This window comes from Dunckerocampus dactyliophorus, chromosome 9 (assembly GCF_027744805.1).
Source record: "Dunckerocampus dactyliophorus isolate RoL2022-P2 chromosome 9, RoL_Ddac_1.1, whole genome shotgun sequence".
In the NCBI taxonomy this organism is placed as follows: domain Eukaryota; kingdom Metazoa; phylum Chordata; class Actinopteri; order Syngnathiformes; family Syngnathidae; genus Dunckerocampus; species Dunckerocampus dactyliophorus.
In genome coordinates this window covers 28779389-28806063 of record NC_072827.1, presented here as the reverse complement: position 1 = coordinate 28806063, position 26675 = coordinate 28779389, and the positions used below count along the sequence as shown (strand labels likewise).

At 41.0% G+C, this 26675-nt stretch overlaps 2 protein-coding genes across 2 annotated transcripts in view; one reads left to right on the top strand and one right to left on the bottom strand.

Moving 5' to 3' along the window:
• Window positions 1-9459, top strand: part of tbl1x (transducin beta like 1 X-linked) — a 39276-nt gene extending 29817 nt beyond the window's left edge. The window contains exons 3-15 of the mRNA XM_054786560.1: window positions 1326-1471; window positions 1629-1848; window positions 2498-2630; window positions 2856-2997; window positions 3080-3143; window positions 3234-3331; window positions 4999-5059; window positions 5141-5262; window positions 5343-5417; window positions 5503-5630; window positions 5936-6101; window positions 6178-6279; window positions 7988-9459. Of these exons, the coding sequence (XP_054642535.1) occupies window positions 1326-1471; window positions 1629-1848; window positions 2498-2630; window positions 2856-2997; window positions 3080-3143; window positions 3234-3331; window positions 4999-5059; window positions 5141-5262; window positions 5343-5417; window positions 5503-5630; window positions 5936-6101; window positions 6178-6279; window positions 7988-8014 (1484 nt within the window). The 3' untranslated portion in view covers window positions 8015-9459. The remainder of the gene's footprint in view (window positions 1-1325; window positions 1472-1628; window positions 1849-2497; window positions 2631-2855; window positions 2998-3079; window positions 3144-3233; window positions 3332-4998; window positions 5060-5140; window positions 5263-5342; window positions 5418-5502; window positions 5631-5935; window positions 6102-6177; window positions 6280-7987) is intronic.
• A 1773-nt stretch (window positions 9460-11232) lies between these two features.
• Window positions 11233-24066, bottom strand: gpr143 (G protein-coupled receptor 143). The gene is made up of 9 exons (XM_054786561.1): window positions 23750-24066; window positions 22016-22125; window positions 21840-21934; window positions 20840-20932; window positions 19442-19551; window positions 19253-19361; window positions 18948-19065; window positions 18033-18288; window positions 11233-11533 (listed from the first exon to the last, which is right to left on the bottom strand). The coding sequence occupies exons 1-9, from the start codon at window positions 24003-24005 to the stop codon at window positions 11430-11432; spliced, it is 1251 nt and encodes a 416-aa protein (XP_054642536.1). The 5' UTR covers window positions 24006-24066; the 3' UTR covers window positions 11233-11429.
• Between the last annotated feature and the right edge of the window lie 2609 nt (window positions 24067-26675).

Sequence of the window (26675 nt, the reverse complement as noted above, 5' to 3'; positions counted from 1 at the left end):
ATTTGTGGTGCCCCCTACGGGTTGTGCTTTTAAAGACTTGCTAGCATACATGCAATACATGTATAGGACCAGTAGAAGCAAGAGTGATTGCTGTCAAAGATATCAACGATGTGGATATATAGTAAATATCATATTACTATGACAACAAAGGAAAATGGAGGACAAAACCCACAAATAACCATGCAGTTAGAATGATTATATTCAATAACATTTGATATCATCGCTGCAAGGGTAGGATTAAATAAGATTCCTACTCCTTTTCGGATGTGGAATTGCGAATTGTAAGCATTCAGTGTAAACTGTGTGAACGTTCGAAATAAATTAAACCATAGCCATATATCCTCAAAGTTTTATAATCATTACGCAAATGGTCAATGACTTATGGACTGTTAGTTACTCATGCCCCTGCACAGATGTTCTGATTAGTGGCGCTCCTTTTTTGACTGATCTTACTCAAATTTTACAGACATGTGCGTGTCCCCTAAACGTGTGTACAACATTTTCTGGTGATTTGCCTTAAACACCCTGAAGTTACAGTGGGTGTTCTGCAGAGCGCCTTGATCTGTGAGAGAACTTTGCAAATTTTGGGGTCAAACTTTGGGGTTTAATAACAGCACCACCATGCGATGTATTTGTTGCACAGGCAACACAGTAGAGATCCATGTTTGACTTATTCCCCCTTTGTGTGCAGGGGTCTTCGCCACCTACTGGCTTGGCATGCATATTGGTGTGTTACTTGTGACTGCAGGTGTGAGAACTTTACGTCAACCACAAAACAACATGATTTATTCATTATTATATTTTTGAAAAAAAACGCAAAGCCGCGAGGTGGCGAGGGATTGCTGTATAGATTTCAATCTTAATGTTTGGAATCAATGCTGCTGTGTGTTATTATGAGCTTTTTCCATTGATTTTGTGGGTTTCCACAGACGTGTCCCAGCGACACCGCCGGCTTCAAGGCGTGCCCTTAACTGTTGACTAGTCTTGGTGTGAAGAGCACAGCTGTGACAGTCAGGGGCCATATAAAATGCAATTTGTCATAAACTCTTGACAATAAAAGCTCCTCATTAGTCTGTTATATAAGAAGTAGTAGAAAACAGAGTACAGTAGTAGAACCATTTTAAGAAGCTATGAGAATTAAAGATGGTCAAATAAAGCAGCAGGAGGGGAACCATTTTAGTCCTAATATGACAAAAGCCAGTTAAAAGCTATTAGATGTGCTGAAGTCCATAGACATTCACAGTAGAAATGACTCTCAAATGTCATACGCATTATGCAATTTGGGCCGCAAGGAATGTGACTGATACATTTTTTTGGGGTTTCAGGTTTCTCTCACTCAGCGTTCACCTTTGGCATTGAGAGCCACATCAGCCAATCCAACATTAATGGAACATTAGTGCCCCCTGCAGCCCTCATCTCCATCCTGCAGAAAGGGCTCCAGTATGTGGAGGCAGAGATTAGCATCAATGAGGTGACAGCTGGCACACATGCCGATGATGTCTTCATTATGTAACATATCACATTCATTTTTCATTTATATTCATAAGGTTTTCAGTCTTTTTATAGTACAGAATGTTAGCAATAGAAGACCATAGCCTTGCTGAAGTGTTGAACAACTCCCCCGGCAGGACGGCACGGTCTTCGATGGCCGGCCGATCGAGTCGCTGTCGCTCATCGACGCGGTGATGCCCGATGTGGTGCAGACGCGGCAGCAGGCCTTCCGCGACAAGTTGGCCCAGCAGCAGGCCGCATGCACCATGGCGGCCTCCACCTCTGGCAACCAGTCCAACGCGCCAAAGAACGGTGACGCCACCGTCAACGGGGAGGAGAACGGCACCCACAACATGAGTAAGTTGAATACACTGAAAGGCCATACCAAAGCCATGTTTCTATCATTTTCTCCTTTTCAGTACTGTACTTGGTTGCGTTGTACCCGGACCCCAAAATATCCAGTCCTATATTTCGACAGGTTTAGTACAGCTTTAGAACTGTCACTTCTTACAGTATCATGGCACTGTACCGCTTGGTTGATTATCTCTTCTTCTTTATTTTAATGCGCAGTGAATACAAACATATCCTCGATTCAGTACTGAGGCAGGCAAAAGCCGTATACTTCCTTGTCTGTCTTTTGAGGGGATGCTGTGTTGCATCGACAGTCCCTCCACTTCAAATAAAAAAGGTGAAGACTGCGCTCTCCAAATAACGCGCTGTTGTAGGCGCTTCACAGCTTGATGTGTTGATGAAACTTGAGAGGTGTGGATCAGGTGTAGCGCTTGGGGAAAAAAAGTCAGGGAGAGGATGTTTGTGTCAACATGGCTTAGGGGGATTTTATTTCAAGGTGTCGGCAGCAGTCGGAAGTTTATGTGAGCGAGGCCTTACTGTCTTGAAATACCTCGCATGTTCTTAAGGTTAAAGCCTTCACAGTACTCTGTTTTTTCCTGTAAAAACACATCATATTCCTTTTGCTCTGTGTGATGATGCATGTCTGTGCTGCCAGATAACCATTGTGAATCCATGGAGATGGATGTCGATGTGGAGATACCAGCCAGCAAAGCCACAGTGCTGCGAGGTCATGAGTCGGAAGTGTTCATCTGTGCCTGGAACCCCGTCAGTGATCTGCTGGCATCAGGGTAAGGTGTTAAGGCCTGTGTGTGTGTGTGTGTGTGTGTGTGTGTGTGTGTGTGTGTGTGTGTGTGTGTGTGTGTGTGTGTGTGTGTGTGTGTGTGTGTGTGTGTGTGTGTGTGACTATGTAGCTGAACTTGGTCTAAGCGGATAAAGCTGCTAAGGCTGTTGACATCATCAATCCCATCAATCTTTTGAGCCTATCTTCATGTACTTTGTCATATTCTGCTCAGTTCGGGGGACTCCACCGCCAGAATCTGGAACCTCAACGAGAACAACAACTCCAATTCCACCCAGCTGGTGCTGCGTCACTGTATTCGAGAAGGTGGGCAGGATGTCCCCAGCAACAAAGACGTCACCTCACTAGACTGGAATGTAGGTTGCGGCTCCTTCATACACATCTGGTCACCTCGTCCTCCTCATCTGCAATGTGTCTAAACATTTTTCCCTCCAACAGAGCGACGGCACACTCCTGGCGACAGGCTCGTACGACGGCTTCGCCAGGATATGGACAAAAGACGGTATGTCCACCATCACTGCGCCATTTCAGTTCTGCTAGTAATTTGGGGGAACGTTATTGGGAATGACGCGATATGGCTCTCAACCATTAGGAAATCTGGCAAGCACCTTGGGACAGCACAAGGGGCCCATATTTGCACTCAAGTGGAACAAGAAGGGGAACTCCATTCTCAGTGCTGGCGTAGATAAGGTATTCACTGGTGCTGTTTGTCTTGTAGTAGGTGTGAAATCCTAAACATCGTTTTTCTGGTGTCCGTAAAACTACCATGCAAACTACGCTTGTCAATGAACATGCTGTATGTATGCACAGAAGTATTGCACATTTCAGCTACCGTTTTATTACAGTAATTCTTCTCAAGGGACGTACGATATAAGGATATACTTTAGAGTAATCAGCGCACGGCTTGTATAGCAGTAGAGGTTTACTATCCACTGAAAATGAGTCAACATAGTCATGAGTGCTGCAGGCACTGAGGAGCTGTGGTTCATTGTGGAAAACATGAATTCCAACATGTACTAGTACTGTGACATTATGAAGCAGAGCATTATCCCCTCACTTGGGAGACTAGGCCGCATGACCATTTCCCAACAGAAGGAGCCCAAACACATCTGCAAGACGTCAAGTGTCTTGCTGAGAAAGGTGAAGATAAAGGCGATGGAGTATAATTAGTATGTGTAAATATGTCTCCTCCATCCCTGAACCCATTTGAGCACCTGTGGGGCATCCTCAAGCGACAGGAAGGTAAAAGAGTGCAAGGTGTCAACACCGGCACCCACCCATGATGTCATCATGGAGGAGTGGAGGATGGTTCCATAAAGAACCTGTGCAGCTCTGGTGAATTCCACGTCCAAGAGGTTTAAGGGCAGTGCTAGATCACAATGGGTCTTACGCTTAATATTCACACTTTGGACACAATTTGGGGATTGTGTAGCTGTTATTTTCAGGGGATAGTGAATCTATACTGCTGTATACTTACTGCTCAAAAGTACATATATCCAAGTTTAATTTTCATAGTAACGTGGATCCCTGCATATTTGAAATTCAGCATTGACAACCCCACAAATGTATCAAAACATTTTTGGAAAAATGCACCCATTTGTGCTTTTTGTCTCCTAAAATAGGCCTTTTTTTTGCAGACACCCCATCTCATTTTGCCCGAAGTCGATACTAACTTATAATGTGAAATAAAGCATACAATTTCAGCATAGATGAGTACACCACAAGTGTATACAGTAATGCGGACTGTGGTGAGCTTGAGTTGCGTTGGAAATGTAAAGAGGCAAACTCCAACTGACTTTAAGGAAGCGCTCTCTTATTTACTAGTAAGCACTCAGCCACACAGCACTAAAGAACAGAGGGTCATCAAACAAACACAAGGCATGCACACTTCCCTAACACCTTACCTTCTATTTCCTGCTGGTGGCGCCACATCCACACGAACGGAGCGCCAGAAAAAAGTGATGCTTCAGGAGAAGGAACTTCTGAATTTCTTAAATGAAAGAAAACCTTTTGCTGCCATAAGTCGCCATTACGGAGTGAATGAAGGAAGGAAATCTGAAGCACTGTTTGTAAAAGTTTAAAGCGTCAGCTCGTGCAATGTTTTCATCACCGTCATACTGCACAGCAAATTTCACGCACGTACGGTGACACCGAGCTGTGGCAGCATAACCAGGCTTGATTAGCACGTCAAAAATAGTAGACGTATTTGTTTTTTCTCGAATATCGGGGATCTACTGTATTGTCATAAAAAGAGTTGATTAAATGCAAGGGTTGTACTCGCGATAGTGTAAATCCATTTAAGTGGTAGAACTATTTTACATCTCCGTTTTTTGACACGCCAAACTTGATTTTTCCAGACGACAATCATTTGGGACGCGCACACAGGAGAAGCAAAGCAGCAGTTCCCCTTCCACTCAGGTAAAGTGTGTTCTCATATATACTACAAAAGACGCAATAAGCACTTTAATTGAGCACGGTGTCCTTTCCAACATCCCACAGCTCCGGCGCTGGATGTTGACTGGCAGAACAACACCACCTTTGCCTCCTGCAGCACGGACATGTGCATCCACGTATGTCGTCTAGGAAGCGACCGGCCACTGAAAACTTTCCAGGGTCACACGGTAAAATGCGTCATTCCCTAGCACGCCTCTTATATCATCCTTTGGGGAGCCTGCTAAAGAACCTCACGGTTCGTTTGCAGAATGAAGTTAACGCCATTAAGTGGGATCCGTCGGGAATGCTACTCGCCTCCTGCTCAGACGACATGACCTTAAAGGTGAGAGCGGTGCTTGGGATTTAAAGAACCCAGACACCAGAGGGGGCCTTTTTATTCAGGTCTGCTGCTTTTGCCCCCGTTCCAGATCTGGAGTATGAAGCAGGAATCGTGCGTCCATGACCTGCAGGCTCACAGTAAAGAGATCTACACTATCAAGTGGAGCCCGACCGGGCCCGGCACAAGCAATCCCAACTCCAACATCATGCTGGCCAGGTGCGTTAGCGCTCGTACGCTGCTTGTATATAAAGCAGTCTGCGTTTGAGCAGTCGCTGACCCACGGCTCTGCACCCCGACCCACATGTGCACGCATGTGTGTTACGCGTCCTCTTCCAGCTGCCAGGAATGTACTGACAAGCCAGCGTGTGTGCCTGTAACTCACACGGGGAATAAAACTGTCAAAGTCAGCACTGCTCTGTTGCGACTTCCTCATTTTCAGCAACATTTTGCACTGCACAGGAAAAGGACCGCGGCAGCTCTGGATTTAAGTCTTAATTATTTTCCCATGCCTCCTCCTCCAGCGCATCGTTTGACTCGACAGTGCGGCTGTGGGACGTGGAGCGAGGGGTGTGCATCCACACGCTGACCAAGCACCAAGAGCCCGTCTACAGCGTGGCCTTCAGCCCGGATGGCAAGCACCTCGCCAGCGGCTCCTTTGACAAGTGTGTTCACATTTGGAACACAACAGTAAGTCTCTGACATCACTATCAATCACAGAGGAGACCAAAAAGAACAACATTGTTCAAGGTTTTTTTTCCCTCAGACTGGGGCTTTGGTGCACAGCTACAGGGGAACTGGTGGAATATTTGAAGTGTGCTGGAACAGCACTGGAGACAAAGTCGGGGCCAGTGCATCAGACGGCTCGGTAAGCTAGTGCACATTCTCAACATCTGCTTCAGTTATACTGCATACTACTATATACAGTACATACCAGTACTACATTGGGCAGTACACCTACATGAAGCACCCTTCTAGGAAGACTTTGTACATGCTGCTGGAGTGGGATTTTTGTCCATTTGTGAGGTCGGAGGTCACTGATGTTGGACCTGAGAGAGTACCACCTCTGAAAGTTTTTGAGGAAAATCTTTAGCCAAGTTCTTCCACGCCAAACTCCTTCAAACATGCTCTTATATAATCTTATCTTCTCCAAGCTGTTCCCACAATGTTGGAAGTGTTCAATTGTCCAAAATGTTTAGATGGGGTGATTAATTCAAACTAAGGGAAGGGGTCTAGCTCCAAATAATCACTTCCAGTGTTAAACTGTCATCATCATAACACATTTAATAAACTGTACAGCCATTTCTAAATAGTAATGAAACATTGTTAAATGTGTTAGTGTAAAGATAAGTTAATCACTACTTGTTAAATGTTAACTCTGGACCCAACCAAGGACTCTATGAAATGTTTTTTCCCCAAATACCAACCCCCCCCGGCTTTGTTTGTTTTTTTAAAACTTTTACACGTATTTGACCAGCATAGAGTGTGTACGTTTGTGAGAGTACATAAAATGTCAGTTAATTAAATGCAAAATTCCTTACATTTATTGATGCACTACATCTTTAGCTAATTTTGCCCAGTATTTCATAAACAGATGCAGCTTGGCTAACTGTAATGCCCGTGCTTGTGGTTAAGGAAGACGTCGTCACCAATGCAATTCCAATTGTGTTACTGACACCCTTATTTTGTTTCCACAATTACACAGTATGTGGCGAACAGCGCTCTTATTTTGAAGGCCGGAAGTGTGCTGTGTGTGTTCAGAATGTCTGACGGTTAAGACTAGCCGGGAGCAAGAATCAACTTGCCTCTCCTTCTTATTTCACTCAGAACTTGCACAGCGTCAGCGGGCATCGTAAAATGCTCGTTTGCATTAGACAACCTGAGTCACACACACACACACACAGCTGCGCTAGCATGTTCTGTTAAACTACGCTAATCCTGTTAGCTTACATTCACGCCACATAAGAGAGGAGTTTCTAAATTTTGGTGTTTTTTTGGCCAACTTTTGCCGGTGTTTCAGGTCGCCCTTTTGACATGAAGTGAAGTTGAGGAGGGGGCGGGTAGTGTTTGTGATGACATTCACCATGATTGAAATACTTCCCCACACCAACGTCCATTCCATTCACTTTATGTCAGTTTTTCCGCGAGATGGTAGATTCCGTTTTTATTGGCCGATTGCGTCAACGTAGGAAGGAAGGAAGGAAGGAAGGAAGGAAGGAAGGAAGGAAGGAAGGAAGGAAGGAAGGAAGGAAGTCAACCTCAGTGACATCGTGAGAAAAGTCTTTTCTTCCTAAGAGCGTACGCATGCACTCCATCACATTCAGCTATTTTTTTCAGATATCTGGCTTGTATATTCAGCTCTAAACCTTCATGATACCCTTGACAGCGTAGCACCTCCATGTTAACTGAATGGTGGTGCATTGACAGCCGCCCCCCGGGTTTGAATGTGCTTTGGTCCCAAGTGTATATCCATCAATTTCTGCTTCCATGTCAAATAAAAAAAGTACCCAACACTAAAAGGTAAGGTAAAAATGGTGCAGCCTTTATTAACCTGAGCCAATCCATTCCCCCTGCAGGTATGTGTTCTCGATCTCCGAAAATAGCAGACTTTGAACGGCGAATCCTGGAATGTGCAGCAAACTGCCTTCTTTAGACATCAGCAAACACACTCTCATTGCTCCCGGGAGGGGGCGTGGCAGGTAGGGCAGAGTCCAACAAAGGAAAAAAAAAAACCCTCACAGACAAGAGGAGCGAACCACCATGAGGGGGGGAGGCGGTGCACCTTATAGCTGGCAGACGTAAGGCACCCTGTGAGACCGACAGGAAGCCAGGGAAGACATCCACAAGACTGGACTGACTCCAACTTCCCCGTGGGTGCCGCTTTACGAGGTTTCTAATGAGGAAGTGCTGCGTTTTTCCCTCCCCCTTCCCCCTCCCTCCCCGCGGGCCTCTGCGGTCCAGCTGTTTGGAAGGACGGATGCGTTACAGAGACACACGCCAAAAAGGCAGCAAATCACGGAAGAATTCTGTGGAGACTTGCGATGATGGAGGATGGCTTGTTTTAAGACCCCGCCCACCTCCCCCTCTACGCCGATAAAAGGTGGCTGCACTTTTTAACACGAGTCCACCAAAAAAAAAAAAACTTCCCAAACCGGCCCAGTTCTCTCACCAATTGGAAAAAACATGTAAAAAAAAGTGTGGTTTACAGAGATTTTTTTGCCCTTTTTTGGATGTAAATGTAAAGAATGTAAAGATATGTAAATTAGATTAATACACAGACTTATATACTGTGTATATATGTTTATATACAGTACACCTTATCGACGTCACGGTAGGGGCTCACAGAGCTGTCGCGTCTTTGGTGACGGGCCGTGGCGAGGCCTCCTTTTTAACAAAATGTTTTTTCCAGTCACGGCACAAACGTATCAGTCGCTCACTCGCTCTTTTTTTTTTTTAACTTCATGTTGCCTGTGGGGGGTGGGATCAACACAAATGCGAGCATCACAGCTACGGAGGTTTAGCATGACCACATCCACCCCCCGCCCCCCCTCGCCGGTCATTCTTCTGAACAATCCAGATGGCGTCTGATGCTGCCAGCTGATCACTTTTGGTGGAGCAGCAGTCGTCCAATGAGAGTCACCCCTTTTTTTCTTTCCAGTCCACTTGCGCTACAACATGAAGTGCTCTTTTTTTTTTTTTTGTCCTCACAGTGGCTTCAGCAAAAGTTAACATTTTGCTGGAAGCGAAGGGCCAACATTGGTATTACTCTTGACCCCCTTCCTTATCTTGTTGTTTTTTTTAAATGTACACGTCACAATTGGATGTCAGTGGGTGGTTCATCGTTCTTCTGACTTTTTCAGAGCCATTATTGTCTGTGTCAGACTGAGAATTGGGCTGTGGGTTTGGTGGCCATTGTGGATGAAACGCTGTGACAGCTACTTATTACTATCGCTCACTCACCCTGGTCCAGGGTGTGGTCACCTGTTTCAAGATAAAACATTCAAGTCATTCAGTGTCTCAAATAAATCACTCTATTTTGATATCAGAACACCTTTGCTTTCAATTGTGTGATTTTTTTTATTTTTTATTTTTATTTTTTAGACCTATTCTTTCACAGCGGAAAGTCAAAGTGTCCTCGCGCTATAAACCATCGTGCCACATGAATACATTTGTAATATCATGAGGAGTGAATTAATTCATTCAAATAATAGTTTTCCTTATATTATTACAATTTTATTCTGAAAAATGTCGAGAATATTCTTTTTTTTTTCTAGTAATATGACTATTCGGATTTCATTTAATTTTTTTCTTGTAATATTGCAATTACAATTTTCATATGACATTTTGTTATTTTTATTTATTCATTTATTTTCACACAATTACTTTCCTTCATTTTACACATTTTCTTGTAATACACAAAATAGAATGAGTAGAAAAGTTATCATTTCCAAAAAGTCATGACTTTTCTGGTAATGACTTAATTTTAATGATTATATAACAACGATCTATGATTATGTTCTTTTTTTTGTTGTTTTATCACATTTCTGTATATTTTTGTAATGTTATTTATGTGCCCCTTAATCAGGGGTGTCCAAAGTGAAGCCTGCAGCTGATTTCATATTTTATGGCACATTCATTCTAAAAATACAGTTCTATTAAAGATAAAAAATGAGCAGTAATTTTACAAGTTGTAATAAAGTTACAATAAAAGTGTTAATCTTTTAAGAAAAAAGACATTTTACAACAATAAAGTTGTAATAAGAGCAGGGAAATATTTTTAGAAGCATAAAGTTGAAATATGTTTATGAAATATGAACCTTCCCAGGAGGGACCGGCCAACCAAAATGACCCCAAGAGCGCAGCGACAACTCATCCAACAGGTCACAAAAGACCCCACAAGAACATCCTACAGACCTCACTTGCCTCAGTTAAGGTCAGTGTTCATGACTCCACCATAAGAAAGACACTGGACAAAAACGGCCTGCATGGCAGAGTTCCAAGACCAAAACCACTGCTGAACAAAAAGATCATTAAGGGTCGTCTCAATTTTGCCAGAAAACATTTTGATGATCCCCAAGACCTTTGGGAAAATACCGTGTGGTCTGACAAGACAAAAGTTGAACTTCTCCGGAGGGTGTGTGTCTCGTTACATCTGGTGTAAAAGTAACGCCGCATTTCAGAAAAAGAACATCATAGCAACAGTAGAATATGGTGGTGGTAGTGTGATGGTCTGGGGCTGTTTTGCTGCTTCAGGACCTGGAAGACTTCCTGTGATAAATGGATCCATGAATTCTGTTGTCTACCAAAAAATCCTGAAGGAGAATGTCCGGCCATCTGTTGGTGACCTCAAGCTGAAACCAACTTGGGTTCTGCAGCAGGACAATGATCCAAAACACACCAGCAAGATCTAAAACACACTTCTGATTGGCTGAAGAAAAACAAAATGAAGACTTTGGAGTGGCCTAATCAAAGTCCTGACCTGGATCCTATTGAGATGCTGTGGCATGACCTTAAAAAGGTGCTTCATGCTGGAAAACCCTCCAGTGTGGCTGAATGACAACAATTCTGCAAAGATGAGTGGGACGAGTCATCACAAACGCTTGATTGCATTTGTTGCTGCTAAGGATGGCCCAACCTGTTATTAGGATTAGGGTGCTTTTTTTCCCCCTCCCTTTTAATAATAAAAGTTTCATTTAAAAACTGCATTTTGTGTTCAGTTGTGTTGTTGACAAATATTTAAATGTGTTTGATGAGCTGAAACATTGAAGTGACAAATCTGTACAAAAGACTTATCACCATGTAAAAAAGAGGTCTGCTATTTCATTTTTAAATTTATTTCATCTAATTTGTGCAAAAAGACACCATGGACAGAAGGGAGTGCAGTCATGTAGCTAAAACAAAACAAACTAGAAAAGATGCTAATCTTACACAAGATGATGGAATCCATATTGTGTGACAGCAAGTCGAGACATCTGCAGGTCGTTACCAGCAAAGTGGCGTCGTGCCATTGGATGCTGGCTAGTGCCTCCCTGACGTCCCCAAGGATTCTCCATCAGCGTCTACATTGCCATAGTCTGGTAGCTCGCTGGATATGTGGATGTCAACTGTGCTAGATTCTGAACCTAACAAGACAAACATGGGAGGATTAGCCATTTTTATGTACGGTGTATATACAGTATTCTTGGAATATGTTGTGGCGGGAAGCGAGGGAATTTGAAGCTGCTGTGCATCGACATGATGATGCAACATGGGGAACAAACGGTCCTCTATTTGCATGGAAATACTCAACTCGTGGAAAAAGCAGTGAAAAACACTCCCTGTCCACATGGGAATGTTCTTGGGATTTTGGCGGGTTGAATAAAAGTCGCGTCCATGCTGCGCAGGATTAGTAAATAGTTGCATCCAGACGGGAACGGATAACTGAGTGAAAACAATGTAATACACAAGGCACGCCTACGCGTGGCGCTGTGAACAGATACGTGGACGGAACCATGTGACACACCAAACCACAGAAGACGGGCGAACGGACGCTCATAAATCCGTAGTCTTCAGCTTCTCAGGGCTCCTCTAGACGTACGACAGAGTAGAATTACACGTCAAGACAAGAAAATGCTGCAGTGAGTCATGACACTCGAAATATTCACATTTAAAGTTGGCTTGCCGTCAAAGCTACTTCTGGTCACGGGGCGGTGACGTCACCGTTTTTAAATTGTGGCGGATTTGCCAGCCCATAACACCGCCGTTTTCAAAAAATACCATTTCGGGTCACCCGGAACGTTCACATGTGGATGAGAGGCTGAAACGATAAAATACCTTGCCGTTTTCACCTGAAAACTGCTGTTTCATGGTTGATTTTGGCTTATTATTACTCAAATAATATGAATATTTAATCAAAATGTAAGTAATTTTCCTGCATTAAGCATTTTCAAGCATAAAATTGGCTACATGAACTAAAATACAAATATAAGGCATTCAGAAAACGCACTGAAAGACATGCTGTGATCACCAGGTATCAGTAATGTCACATTGATGAGACAATAGCCATCGCAGGTTGTACTTTCCACAAACCAGAACATGTGTGAGTTTATATTATGTCGTCTTTTACTCTTATTATGTCTATTATATTGCGTAATACGACTGTAGATGTGACTGTAGGGGTGTTATTTAATGTCCAGAGGGCTCTAATAATGTTAAAACCTCTATTTAGAAGGTTGGAAACAGGTTTTCTATGCTCTAACTATGAAACGATTCCATTTTTAAATAAGGAATCCTACTTCGTGGAAATTCAGTTATCACGGTCGAGTGATTAACCGCGATAAACGAGGGAATACTGTACACAAAAGGCCTATTAAATAATTCATCTACCTCACAGGTGTGGTATATCAAGATGGTGATCAGACTGCATGATTATTGCTCAGGTGTGCCTTAGGCTGGCCACAATAAAAGGCCACTCCAAGATGGGGTGGTCTGAAAACCAGTCAGTATCTGGTGCTTTATCTATTCTATGTGATAGCTGTTATTAGTGTGAACTCTTTGCTCTTTTTTTCTTTTTGCTGTTTTGTTTTTTAAATTTTCCAAATATTTCAAATTTCTTCCTAAATAATCTTTGTACATTTTCTTCTCAAAATATTATGATTTTATTCCCATAATATTTGGACTTTATTCCAATAATATAACTTTCCCCCCCAACCTATTTTCCAAAAATACAACTTTATTTATTTTTGCTTGTTTCTCATACTTTAAAAAAATATTTCAAATCTACGCTAGAAAAATGACATTCTTTTTCCTCATAATATTATGAGTTTATTCTCGTAAAACTGGGCCTTTTTCCCCGAGTTAGAATACAAATAACTTTTTTCTCTTGATATTTTTGACACATTCTTGTAAAATGACTTGTAAAATGCTGTTTTTCATCAACTTCTTGTAATCTGGGCTTTTTCTGCAACCTCATTTCTGAAAAATTGCTACTTTATTTGTTGTTTTGTTTTTACAACTTAAAGAAATGTCTCTCTTTAATATTTCAACTTTATAAATTAAAATATTTTTTTACACATAATATTGCAACATTATTCTTTTTTTTTTTTTTACTTTAGTCTTGTAAAGTTACTGTAGATTTTTCCATTTTTGCTGTTTTGTTTTAGTTTTCTTGCTAAATTATATTTTTGTAATGTGCCAGGGGCCAAAAATGGCCCTCGGTCCGCACTTTGGACACCTCTGATCTAGTGGTACTCAGAAACGCCAGATATTTGTAATTTTATATATATGTATATATATAGAGAGAGAGAGATACATTTATTATATTTATTATTTATTATATTAGATAAATTAAAAAAATACATAAAATTGTGGTACTTTCAAATATTTTATTTGATGTTTTTTTAGTAATATTGTCATGTATTTAATTGAATAAAAATGGGGGGAAATACTGTAAGTCTATAGAATATTTCAGTGTTAAACTCACATTGAATGTTCTACTGCTTTTTTTAAATACTGTATTATATCTTTGCATGCGATTGCAAGGCTCGTGATCATCTATTGGACGCTTCGCTCCACTGGAATGGATCCGATCATCTGCTCTATATTCTAAATAATAATAACAACAATAATAATAATAATAATAGTGGTCTTCATCATGAGCCACTGCAATAACAATCACATGTCTGCACGCTATGCAAACAGGAAATAAGAAGCTTGGGACAAAAGGCTGGAGGAGCAAGAGAGGACATCTACTGTGTTGTACTGCTGTTCCGCCACCAAGCACAAAAGGTACGTACGTGAGTACCTGATTCATAGGGAACAATGGAGCGTGACTGGACTGTACCATTTTGTCAGAGTGCTTTATGTTTGCTTGTTTGTCGGTTGGTGTCTTAGTTCACGATCCAGGAAGTCACGCCACCATTTGTCACTTTTGCTCTCTGACTTTGTTTTGTCATGTTGCCACAAACTGCTTCCAAATGAAGTCTTTTGACTGACAGAAACGGACGGACGAATGACGCGAATGACGGCGTCCGGGATGCTTTCAAAATCAGGTGTCAAACACGAGGTAACAACAGGTAATGGGGGCCAGATTCGGCCCGCTGTGTCATTTTATTTGGCTCACGAAAGCCTTGAAATAATATGAATAATAATATGACGTATTGAAATAATGTCAAAAAGACACTTATTTTTAGTATTATTTTAAAACATTTTTAGATGTATTTTCATTTTCTTATTTGTACCCTTTTCAAAACAGTTGTATTTAATTTATAAAATTACCTTTAGTATTATTTTAAAAACATATTTTAGATGTATTTTCATGTTATTATTTGTACCCTTTTTAATATATTTATATTGCATTAAATAAGAAATTATTTAAAAAAACAAAAAGACACTTATCTTTTTCACTATTTTGTTATTTTTTGTATGCTTTTAAAACATTTCTATTTCTATTTCAATTGCATTATTTATTAGTACTTTTAAAATATATTTATATTAAGTAAATAATAAAAATTAAGTAAATAGTTTATTAAAATCCATGCTAAGTGTGATGTATTTCCTGCATGCAATTTGAGTTTCTTGTTTTTGTTGTTGTTTTGTTTTGTTTAAATGGAATTATAATTACAATTATGCAAATTTCTGCTGGGTTGGTAAAACAATACCAAAAGAAAATGATAATAATCAGGTGTGTAATAATATCACAGAGTGATACATTCCTATGGTTTCACAGTTACAGGCGGGTAACACAATATAACTTGTTTCCCCCCCTGCCCCAGACTTAAAAATGGTATGGTCCTTTTGTCTTATTTTCCCAGAGCCAACAAGGGCGGACAAAAAGCACAAAAAGACACAAATACGCCACTGCATTTGGTTTTTCACTTTTGTTAGAGGAATTTATTTATACTTTTTACAATTTAAGTCACAGACCCCTTCCAGATTAAAAAAATGGTATGATCCTGCCCTCTTACATCATTCCCTATGATTCACAATGAACTTCATTTGTTATATTTTTGTTGCCAAGGCACGAGCTTCTTCCAAATGAAAAAAAAAAAAGGTATGGTCCCCCGATAATAAACCATTCATAAACTTGAATACAGTCCTCCACCATTTTTCACTTTTATTAGAGGAATAATTTTTTGTGATAATGAAAACGTTCCCCTTTCGCCCCCCCTGTCCCAAGTCATTCTCTGTAGGCCGGGAGATGACCTGCTAAATACCATACAGGTGCTCAGACAAACACACACGTGACTTTTGTTAACAGTTCAACCCGCTTAGCTCAGCTTTGCGTTAACGAAAATGTCCTCATGAAGCCTTTTTATAGAATTATTCCTTATTTTATATAAACACTCATTTGTACAGCGTTGGCTGTATTCTCATTATGTCCAGCAGGGGGTAGCAACAGCACTGGTAAAAAAAATGCACACGGTAGATCCGTGCAGTTCGCGGGGATTACGACCAAGGACTCCCTCCACCCCCCAGTAAATGGTGAAAAAAGGCACCTAATAGACACAGGCATAAAAAAACCCTAAAAATGCCTATTTTTTGCTGGTCTCAATATATTACACAATAGTTTTACACATGAAGAACAATTCCAGGCGTACATGATGCGGTGCTGTGCTTACAAAACATGCACTTCCGCAACATCACATCTCGGCAAAGCCTCTTCCTGCTAGAAAAGGTTGTGTGAATTCCCTCGCCACTTCGCGCTTCGACTTCTGCGGCTTCGCTCTGTCACGGTTTTTCAAAAATACAGTATCATCGTGGCTGTTTTGTGCTCCACTGCGGCCTACTATTAGTCCAAAAATATGCATAGTTAAAAAAATGTATGTATTTTTTGCCAAAATGAAGACCTTCTAAATGTGTTTTTTTTAACATTATGTGAGCCCTCTAGACATGAAATAACACCCCTGTAGTCAGTTACACTCGTCTTACCCAATATAGCAGACATAATAACAGCAAATAAGCCATTTAAAACATTAATAAAACTTGTGCTCGTGTGCGTAACCGTAAATGTGTTCCCCTGTGTGACCTGAGTGAGGGATGGACAGGAAGTGACGTTGGAGGTTTACCTTGGCGTGGGTTACGGCCACAACGTGTTTTTATTCGGAATTATTGTGCCTGTTGTGAGATAATTCAAACCTGCAATAAAAGCCTGTTGTTCCAGCGATCAAGTCTGGTGCTTGTGTGTCTCACCAAACATTACAGTAACATTACTGACACCTAGTGGCCAGTGTGGAATACTACATATTGGGAGTGTCCCAATTCGATCCTCAGGATTGGGATAAATATATGAAGATGGGATAAAATCGACGTCCGCCACGACATCCGGCCGATCCGGTTTCCGTGTAACGTTCATAACTGTGGGCCACACCCAACATGGTAGGCGCTTCAAGGCTGGTTGCCACTCGTCTCCCGCCACCCGCATGAAAAAGAAAACACAACACCACCATGCAGGCATGTCGGCGGTGTACCGTGCTGAAGTTAGTTTCACGTTGGACGTTAAGTATTGGGCTCCGTAGCGACAGCGGAAGTCGCCCCTCACGGCGCCCGGACGGCTGTGTCATGGTGCGAGGAGCTCGCACGGGACGTGGCGCTCTAACTGCTGGCTGTTTACACTCGGGACCGTCAATAAATTACTATAGCGTTGAAGAGCGTTTGTTAAAAAAAAAAAATCATATATTCTAAATGATTAGGCCTACCCGAAAAATATTTTGCACGCCCATTTTTTCCTATTTGACCTTTTATTGGATGGACTTTTATTGGATTAGGGACCTGACTCACGGAGGTTTGTTACAAAAGCCAATCAGTATTGTTGGTCATGCTGTGTCATGAAGACATCCAACCATGCTTTGCCTGCATTATTGTTCATGATTTGAAGAGCTGTTTTCATAACCATATTCAATTCCACAAATTCATGTTTGGTGCCCTGCCTATCGCCCCAAGTCAGCTGGGATAGGCTCCAGCATACTCCTGCGACCATAATGAGGATAAGGGACATAGAAAATGGATGGATGGAAATTTATGTTTGTAACGAAAGCTTATTATTTAAAAACATTGATATGGGATTGGATTGGCAACACTATAAAAACAAAAAACGCGTTGGATCAGAAGCCAAAACATGTGGCTGGAGACATCCCTACTCCATTAACATCTTGGAATGCATCTTCTGCACGTCTTATATTTCTAGTTTACTTCATCTAGCCATTTTTATGCAAGAAAATGCTTAATTTAGGTAAAAAATATGTAAAATTAGCTTAAATATACTTATATTTTTTAGTAATAATCGGCCGTATCCAACCACAAAACAGCATTCATTAATATATTTATGAAAAACCGTGAGAGCGAAGCCGCAAAATTCGAAGCACGACGTAGCGAGGGACGGCTGCGTTTACAACTTGAAGCAGAGTGGGGGAGCGAATGGCGACCCACGAATAAGTAGGAATGTACTGTAGCATTTTACAAATGGATCATACGGCCTGAGTGCTGCGTGAAAGGGAATAAAGCAGCAGTTTGATCAGCGAGAGGTATTGTGTGGGAAAAATGAAATACAACAAAAAAGTCTACGTTTCAATCAGTCTGTTATCATCCTGTATCACCAGCCCTGATACACCGGTGAGTTATCGGCGCCACCGTGAGGCCAATTACCTTCTGAGAGGACGCTGATGGCGTCCGACTGCGGCTGTCCGTTGCCGTTCATATTTTTCTTGGCCTCCTGGACGTGACTCTGGTAGAGCAGGGCCGTGCCCACCATGGCGTTGTGGCCCCCACCATTGGCCACCGAGGTGGAAGCAGACTCCCAGGCCAGCTCCCTCCTCCCTTGCAGGCTCAGGTCAACATCGAAGCCGGTCCAGCCGTGGAAGGCCAGAGTGTTGAGGAAGGCCTGCATGGGGTTCAAGATCCCCTGATAGAGAAGAAACAAACAACAGTGGGGGGGCTATCCTCAAATAGTGGTGCCCGCCACTCAACTCCCCTAGCAACGCAATACATTCAGCGCAAGTTATTTATCTTATTTTCTCTTATTATGTCTCCTGTATTGGTAATACAAGTGGAAAGGTGACTATAGGGGTGTTGTCTCATGTGTAGAGAGCTCTAATAATGTTAATAAACATCCTTAGAAGGTCATTTTCTATGCGCTAACTACAAAAATGTTTGTTTTAAGGAATTCCACTTTGAGGAAATTCCCTTATCATGGTCGGGTCTGGAACCAATGAACTGCGGTAAACGAGGGATTACTGTATTAGGGTGAAAAAAGCAGGTGTGATGTAATTACCTTGACTGTGACTGACACCATCATTTCTCGCAGTACGCATCTTTAGCATGACCTAAACAGACTCGGCATCTACAAAGCTTAAGCTTAGGGCGGAGTTTCAAGAGCAAGTGCTGCTGTTTGATTGATTTAATGTGGGACAAATAACAAGAAGTTAAACAGAATTATTCATTTGCACAAAAATGGAAGTTTTACCCCGAAAACACGCCTGCTACTCCCGGCAGTTGAGTAAAAAAAAATCCTCTGTAATCCACTATATGAGCAAATATGATGTTTCCAAAAAGATATTTTACCATGATAAACCACGTGATGAGAGCAGTGTTGCGGATATTCCTCAGACTGCTGTCCCCAACGTCCACCTGCATCTCCAGGTAGAAGAGGAGGCTCTCATTGATGATGTTGGGAAGCCAGCTGAAACATCACAGCAACAAAACTGGAACATCAAACACGCAGCTTGTGATTGTTCTCACATTATCTAAAGCATGGAAGCATGAAGACGTCACACTTGACCTCTCACGTGAGAGTCCCAAGCAGGACACTTCATTAGGTGCTTAGGTACTTTACTAAAGATATGACATTGAATGTAAAAGGAACCTACCAGATGATAAACACCAGCATAATTTTAAAGAAGCGTATTTTTATGGCGCTGGCCAGTCGCCTCTCGTTTTCTGTGTAGATCCCTTGGCGTCCTTTCAGCAGCGACGTCACTGAATGGAAAATAAGATCCAGTAGCTTAATTGTGCCCACATGTGGGCCTTTCTGAGAAGACTTCATTCTAGGAACTGACCCGCTGATGTTGTCCTGTTGAAGAAGATGGGGTTGGCCACCAGGACCAGCAGCATGGGCGCGTACGTGGTGACGTAGTGAGGAATGGCATGCTGAAAACCTTGTTCACAGCTGGACATACACAAAAATATCCATGTTTTCATATGTGCTAGGACAGGGGTGTCCAAACTTCTTCCCCCGAGGGTCACATACTGAAAAATGGAATGATGCAAGGGCCACTTTGATATCTTGTAGGGTCGGGGTTAGTTACAGCTACAGTGGTGTGAAAAAGTGTTGGCCCCCTTCCTGATTTCTTATTGTTTTGGATGTTTGTCACACTTAAATGTTTCAGATCATCAAACAAATTTAAATATTAGTCAGTGACAACACAACTGAACACAAAATGCAGTTTTTAAAGGAAAAAAATATAACTGGAAAAAGTGATTTCCCCCAAACCTAATAACTGGTTTATTAATTTTTGTTTTAACTTCTTTTTACACTTGTATAAGATTTTGACCCTGCAACGTCTTATATTAGTTTTGAAATCCAAAACGTGGTGGAGAGGTTCCCCATTGCAACTTAATACAATGCAGTCGTGACCTCATTTATCACGGTGAATTGGTGATAAGCGAGTCCCGCTGTTCCGGTCTGGTGTGTGTTTGTTTCACTGAACATTGCAGTAACATTACTGACACCTAGTGACCAGTGGAGAATATTATGGCGGTTTTTAACATTATTAGAGCTCTCCAGACATGAAAGAACACCCCTATAGTTACCTTTACACGTGTATTACCAATATAGCAGACATAATAAGAGAAAGTAAGACATTCCTTGTTGTTGATCCTTTTTAATTTGCGGTTCCTGGACAGTAGTTCCTGCATTGGCTATTGTCTCATCAATGTAACATTACTGACTGTATGTATGTATGTACTTTATTTATCCCACAGTGGTCCCTGCTGTGACCACTGTAGACTACATATCACATCGTCTTTAAATGTGTCCTTTAAATTTGTATTTTAGTTTATTAAGCCATTTTTATGCTATAAAATGCTTAATTTAGCGAAAAAAAAAAACATAAAATTGGCTTAAATGTGCCTATTTTCGACTAATAATAGGCCTTTTTCAAACACAAAACAGTATATTATTTTGTATTGCTTTAAAAAAATCATTATTTTTAATTATGTATTTAAAAAAAACATACGTCTGTCCCTTCGAAAAGCTTCATCTTCATACCCAACACAACTGTTGTTATTTTATGTACAAAAGTATGGGGACAGTGTGACATGCAGGAAGTGGAAATGTAAGGAAAATATGGACCTGCTGCTATAAAAAAAGTGTGTGTCCCCCGATAGAACTTACTGTATCTATCAACAATAGCACTTAACAGCCTTAGTGACGCTGCGTAGCAGAAGAGACTTACTTGGAGATGGAGGGGTAGTAGAGCATGGCCACGCCTTCCACACATAGCAGCAAAGCCAGACCCCAAGTGATCATGTGGTAGAGGATAATGGTGCTGAGCATAAAGGAGGACAGAGCGAGTCATGAGACCCCAGCACATGCCTTTGTCCTCGGGACACATTTGATCAGATCAGACGTGCTCGTGTTAGCCCCAAGTATACTACAAGGCTGGAATCACCTTCACTGGAGTGGCACAAAGGCCAAAAAGCAGCAACTTGATACATTTTGGTGCAGATCAGGATAAGGGTGTTGTTTCACTATTCTCTGTTACAGTCCACTTGCATTGGGGTTTGTTACGATGCGGCACCAGCAGGACAAAAGCAAATCATGCAGGTTACAGCAGCATTACTGCCACCTACAGGACTGGAGGCTCGGTGCCATTCCACTTCTGCTAGTCTTTATTTGTTTGTAAATGTTTTCACAAGAACATCAATGGAAAAAAATGTATATGCCTCCATTTATATGTCGAACAAATCCAATTCTGGGTCAGAGCAGGGGCCGGAGCTTATCCCAGGGCGGGATACACTCTGGACTGGTCACCCGTGTCTGTATTGTATTTCAACTCAACATCGTAACGTCTTGCAAAGGCGGCCACTTTAACCATTGTAAAGGCTCTAATCGCAATCCCATGGTCGTTTATGAACACAACACATCAGCAACAGAACCAATGTTGTAATAGTGGTAAGGAGTATTGATAATTAATAGCGCTGATGAGTTCATTGTAAACAACAATACAGCAAGTGTAACACGCATGAGTTTCACGCATTTTATAGTGCATGCAGGGGTAGACAAAGCTGTTTGATGCTGACCAGTCATGGTACTTCAAATGCAGCTCTACGAAGTTGCTCAAAAATCATCAGGAGGTTGCCTATAGCCACAGCTGTTAATGCCGATGGCGCTAATTAGAGACCCCAGCGGTTATTCGCTTGTGTAGACTGGAATAGAGGCTGTTTTTGCGTCACCTGATCCCTGCGGACGTCTTCACCACCAGGAAGACATCTACGGCATAACAGAAGGTCCACCAGAAAGAAGCGCTGTAGAACAACTGGATCCACATCTGCAAGCACGTGCAAACGACATCGTCAATGCAGCGAGGCTTAGTCTACATCTTTGCAAACAGACGTGCTGTGACGCGTACGGCACTGCCCAGGCAGAAGACATCCGGCCAGACGTTGGTGCTGTTGGCCTCTGAGATCTGCTCCACGGTGCTGGGTAGACCAATCCACAGAGATGACCTCAAAATGATGCCTAGAGGAGGAACACATAGAAGGTTATTGGTTGTTAACCAGACAGATGAATTTCAAACAAAAGTTAATCAGCCTAACGAAGGTTAAGTGTGCTGGGTCATGGCCTTCTGCAGCCTGTAGTGTTACATCATAGTTCAAGTAGAAGTTACTTCATGCAATAATGCAAGACATGCTGTATAATGAGCATATTTCCTCACAAATAATGAAAAATCATATATATATCTATTTATATATTATCTTTTTTAACTCATTCAATCCCAGCCATTTTTCAAGACAACCCAACCCGTTCACTACCGGCCATTTTAGACGATTTTCACTGATCTTTCAAGGCACACAGAATAATGTGTTTTATGGCTACCGGTATATAAACATGGAACCTGCCAAAAGAAAGATTAGACTCCTGTCTTTCATAATAAAAAAACAGTTTGTTTCTACCTTTTTCGGTTCTTTAGTGATTAGCAGCAGAACATAGGTAAGTTTCTGGAAAATATCAGTTCCTGACTACAAAAGGGTATCTTTTTGTGAAAAGATACATTTCAAGCATAACTTTCACTTGGACACAAATTCTTTATGCTTTTGTGGCAAGTCAAATGTCTAAACAACTATACCACAACATAAACAACACAAAAAAGGGTTATTTTACATCAAAATAACAATGCATTTACAAATATAACACCATGAACTACTTACAATTTTCACATTTGGAACTGAACAATGTGTGTGTACGTGTGTGTGTGTGCGCGTGTGTTAAAATTTCCCTACAATGCTACCTTTGCCATTGTGTGGTCTGTCATCTACGTTAATAAATAAACACCGCACCTCAAATAAGTGATAATAACATAATAATAACATTGGCTACCACATCTGATTTCCACAATTTGTTGTGATTCATAACCCACACTTTCTGCAGAGCAGACGTCCATCCATCCATTTTCTATGCCGCTTATCCTAATTAGCGGGGCTATGCTGAGCGGGGGTATGCTGGAGCCTATCCCAGCTGACTTCGGGCGAGAGGCGGGGTACACCCTGGACCGGTCGCCAGCCAATCGCAGGGCACATAGAGACACACAACCTTTCACACTCACATTCATACCTGTGGACAAATTTAGAGTCTCCAATTATGGAGAATTATGGAATGTTCAATTTGGAATGTTCAATTTTGGAATGTGGACAAAACCCACGCACAGGGAGAACATGCAAACGCCACACAGAGATGCCCAACGGAGATTCAAACCCAGATCTTCCCGATCTCCTGACTGTGTGGCCAACATGCTAACCACTCGGCCACCAGAGCAGACAGACGTGGTATCTGTAAAGCTGACATTTATGGTGTGGTTTGTCGTATCTCGGTTATAACAGAGGTTGCAATTCGAAGTGAGCTCAGTAAGGTTGTCAAAATGATGCATGATGCAGCAGTACAACTGCAGACTTCAAGCATATCGTTAAATTAATAAACTGAGCAGATGTTATCATACAGCTTTTGTATTGGATTGTGCAGGTGTACCTAATGTAATGTCCACTTCAGATCATTCTCCAAAAGTAGTTAAAGAGTCCAAAGTAGAAGCCACTAAAGGGTTAAAAACTACATGACATTGCAGAGCAATGTAAACGCACAGAAGCCCTACCTGCACATCCCATGATATCACACAGGGTGATGATGAACAGTATCCGTGAGGAGGATGCAGGTCTGGGCAGAGGGTACTGTCCCAGTCTCCTGTAGCCTTTCCTCTTGGGCAGGATCTGCAGGACGGTGAAGACCAGGCTCAGGGCTGCGCTGCCCACCGTCAGCGCTCCGAACAGAACCGGCTGGAAAGTCACCACCAAGTCGGTCGCCGAGTCCCGGTTCGAGCAGCAGAAGGTCTCCAAACGAGGGGATGCCATGACGCACTGTGCACACCACACACCCAGCCGGGCTGCTCGCTCCGAACAGAAGGAAGAAAGGACGGGAAAAAAGGGGCAGGAAATAAGTGAGCGTGCTTAGCCCAATTCCCTGAGAAATCACATGGGCCCATCATGTGCTTCTATTTAATCCCCAGCAACAGTAGTTGCACTGCAATAGCACTGTAGATGATGGGGGGGGGGGGGCTGTGACTTGACTTTTTCCATCTACAGTATCTGGACCATGCACTGGACATAATATTAGGTACACCACAGTCTAAGAGCAGGATCGAAAATATTCTTTTACGAAGATGATCAGGCTCAGAAAGATTCATTCATTCAAATTGATCATATAATTATTATTATTCTTAATTCATTATGATTGAGACTTTTTTGACATTAATATTTTAAATATAAAAACATTGCAAGCCAATTAAACAGACCATTAAAATGTACATGTAATGATTGGAATGGGGGCCCCGGGGAAGACCTAGGACACGCTGGAGGGATTATGTCTCACAGCTGGCCTGGGAACGCCTCGGTGTCCTCCCGGTGGAGCTGGAGGAGGTGGTCGGGGACCGGGAAGTCTGGGCTTCCCTACTGAGACTGCTGCCCCCGCGACCCGGACCCGGATAAGCGGAGGAAAATGGAATGGAATGGAATGGAATGGAATGATTGGAATGCAAAATGGTATATTCATGTGTGCATTACGTAATAAATATAACAATGAAAATAATTATAATACAATCTGAAATAATACTATCAAAATTATTTGTTAATTTTGTTCATGACCAACATCTATTTAATGGCTATTAAATGGCTATTTTATGGCTTTTTATTTTATTATTGCCATTATTATAATTAGTTGTAATAATAGTCGTAAAAGTAGTCATAGTAGTAATTGTAAACAAATTTTGAAAAAAATAAAACATCTGAAGCAATTTGATTTTTTTTATTATTACTTTCATTACTGATTTATATATATATATATATTTTTTTTAATGTCCGTTTTAATTTATTTAATGGCATTTTAGTTCATTCTTCTTATTTGTAAAATATTTGAATTTAAAAATAAATCACATGCTAAATCATACATTTTATATAACATATTTTAATTATGATATTCAATATGACATAATTTTATTCAACCTATTTCTTAATTATTACAATGCTGATTTCTGTATTTAATTCCCTTTTGATTTATTTAATGGCCTTTAAACTAATATATAAAATATTTAATAAATATTAAAATATACATTAAACAAATCGATTAAATTATGTATTATTAAATTGGTTGTTGATTATTTAAGTTGGTTATTGAAGTTATTCACTGTGTCTATACAGTCACAAGTTTTGTAGGATATTATTGAACGGGACCCTTTCCATAATAGAATAGTCAGACCTGCATTTTGACCTTTATTTGCCCCCCTTTTCGTAAGCTATAAATGCAGCAGTGCAATTGATGCCACCTACGGTTGCAGAGTGTAATTTAGCCGACCCCATGTGATATAAAAATAATCACTATACTGCAATACAGTATTGAAAAGCAATTACACAAATATGCTTCACTACAATTGATTCATTTGCAGTATTTTCATTATTGACGTCCCAGTCAAATACCCAAAAATGACCCCAAAGACTGTTTGGCCTGAAGACATGAGTACGTGCATTGTTGTTATATTTCTAATTGAGTATAAATATAGTGACATTTGTGGACAATGGGATCATATATGCAGCTTATTCGTCTCGCTGTCATGTGACCAGCCCTTGATAAGAGCAATGGTGAACTTCAGTCTGTGTTTAGAGTTGCTGAGCGATGCACCATGCTGTTGATTTTATGCTTCGATTGTTTGGAACACTCCTCTCTCACTTGTCTGTTTACGATAAAGAGCTCCGGCTACATGGAATACTCCAAAATACAGCAGGGAGCTGGTAGAGGCATCATCACAGGTGACTTTAATTTGATTTACTTTGTATTTAATTTAACGGCGTTCCAAGGAGCTGGAGACCAAAGACCCCTTATTTCAGATCTGGGTTCATTGGTTAACACTGGTGTTCCACAAGGCTCCACACCAGGCCCTCTGTTATGTCATTGTCTTTATAGACAAGTGTCCACTAGTTGTCATTAAATTTCAGAATTTCGGAACAATAATACATATTAAAAAAATATTATAAATGTTTCAAATAATAAAATATAAACAACAAACTTTTTCTTGAAACGTTAAATAAATGTAGCTTATTTTCTTATAATATTAATTTTCACGCAACTTTATTCTCAAACATTATTTTCTGGTACAGTGATTATTTTTTATATCCTAAAATGTTCTCTTAAAATTCTAACCTTATTCTGTTAAACTTTCAACTTTCTTGTCCTATGTTTTTGTCATCAAATGATCCTTTATCGTTATCCTGTCCTTTATCTTTAGTCCTTTATCTTGTGACAATCCGACATTGTTGTCATATATCAACAGCTGTTCTTCTCTTAATATAACAACTTTATTTTCCTGAAATTACTTCATCTATGAATTGTGCATTTTGTCCTCCTGAACTATGACTTTTTCCTTGCATGATCATTTCTTTTTTTTCCTAAAATGACAACTTTGTTTTTGTAATATTCTGCTATTTTATATATATACATATACTGTAAAATTACAATACTATTTTCCTAAATTG

Excerpts from the sequence above, each read along its gene's own strand:
- gpr143 (XM_054786561.1), bottom strand. The coding sequence starts at position 24,005 with ATGGCATCCCCTCGTTTGGAGACCTTCTGCTGCTCGAACCGGGACTCG. Across the intron at positions 22,126-23,749 it reads TGATATCATGGGATGTGCAG|GCATCATTTTGAGGTCATCT; the intron begins GTAGGGCTTCTG and ends TTCCTCCTCTAG. Across the intron at positions 20,933-21,839 it reads AAGACGTCCGCAGGGATCAG|CACCATTATCCTCTACCACA; the intron begins GTGACGCAAAAA and ends CTTTATGCTCAG.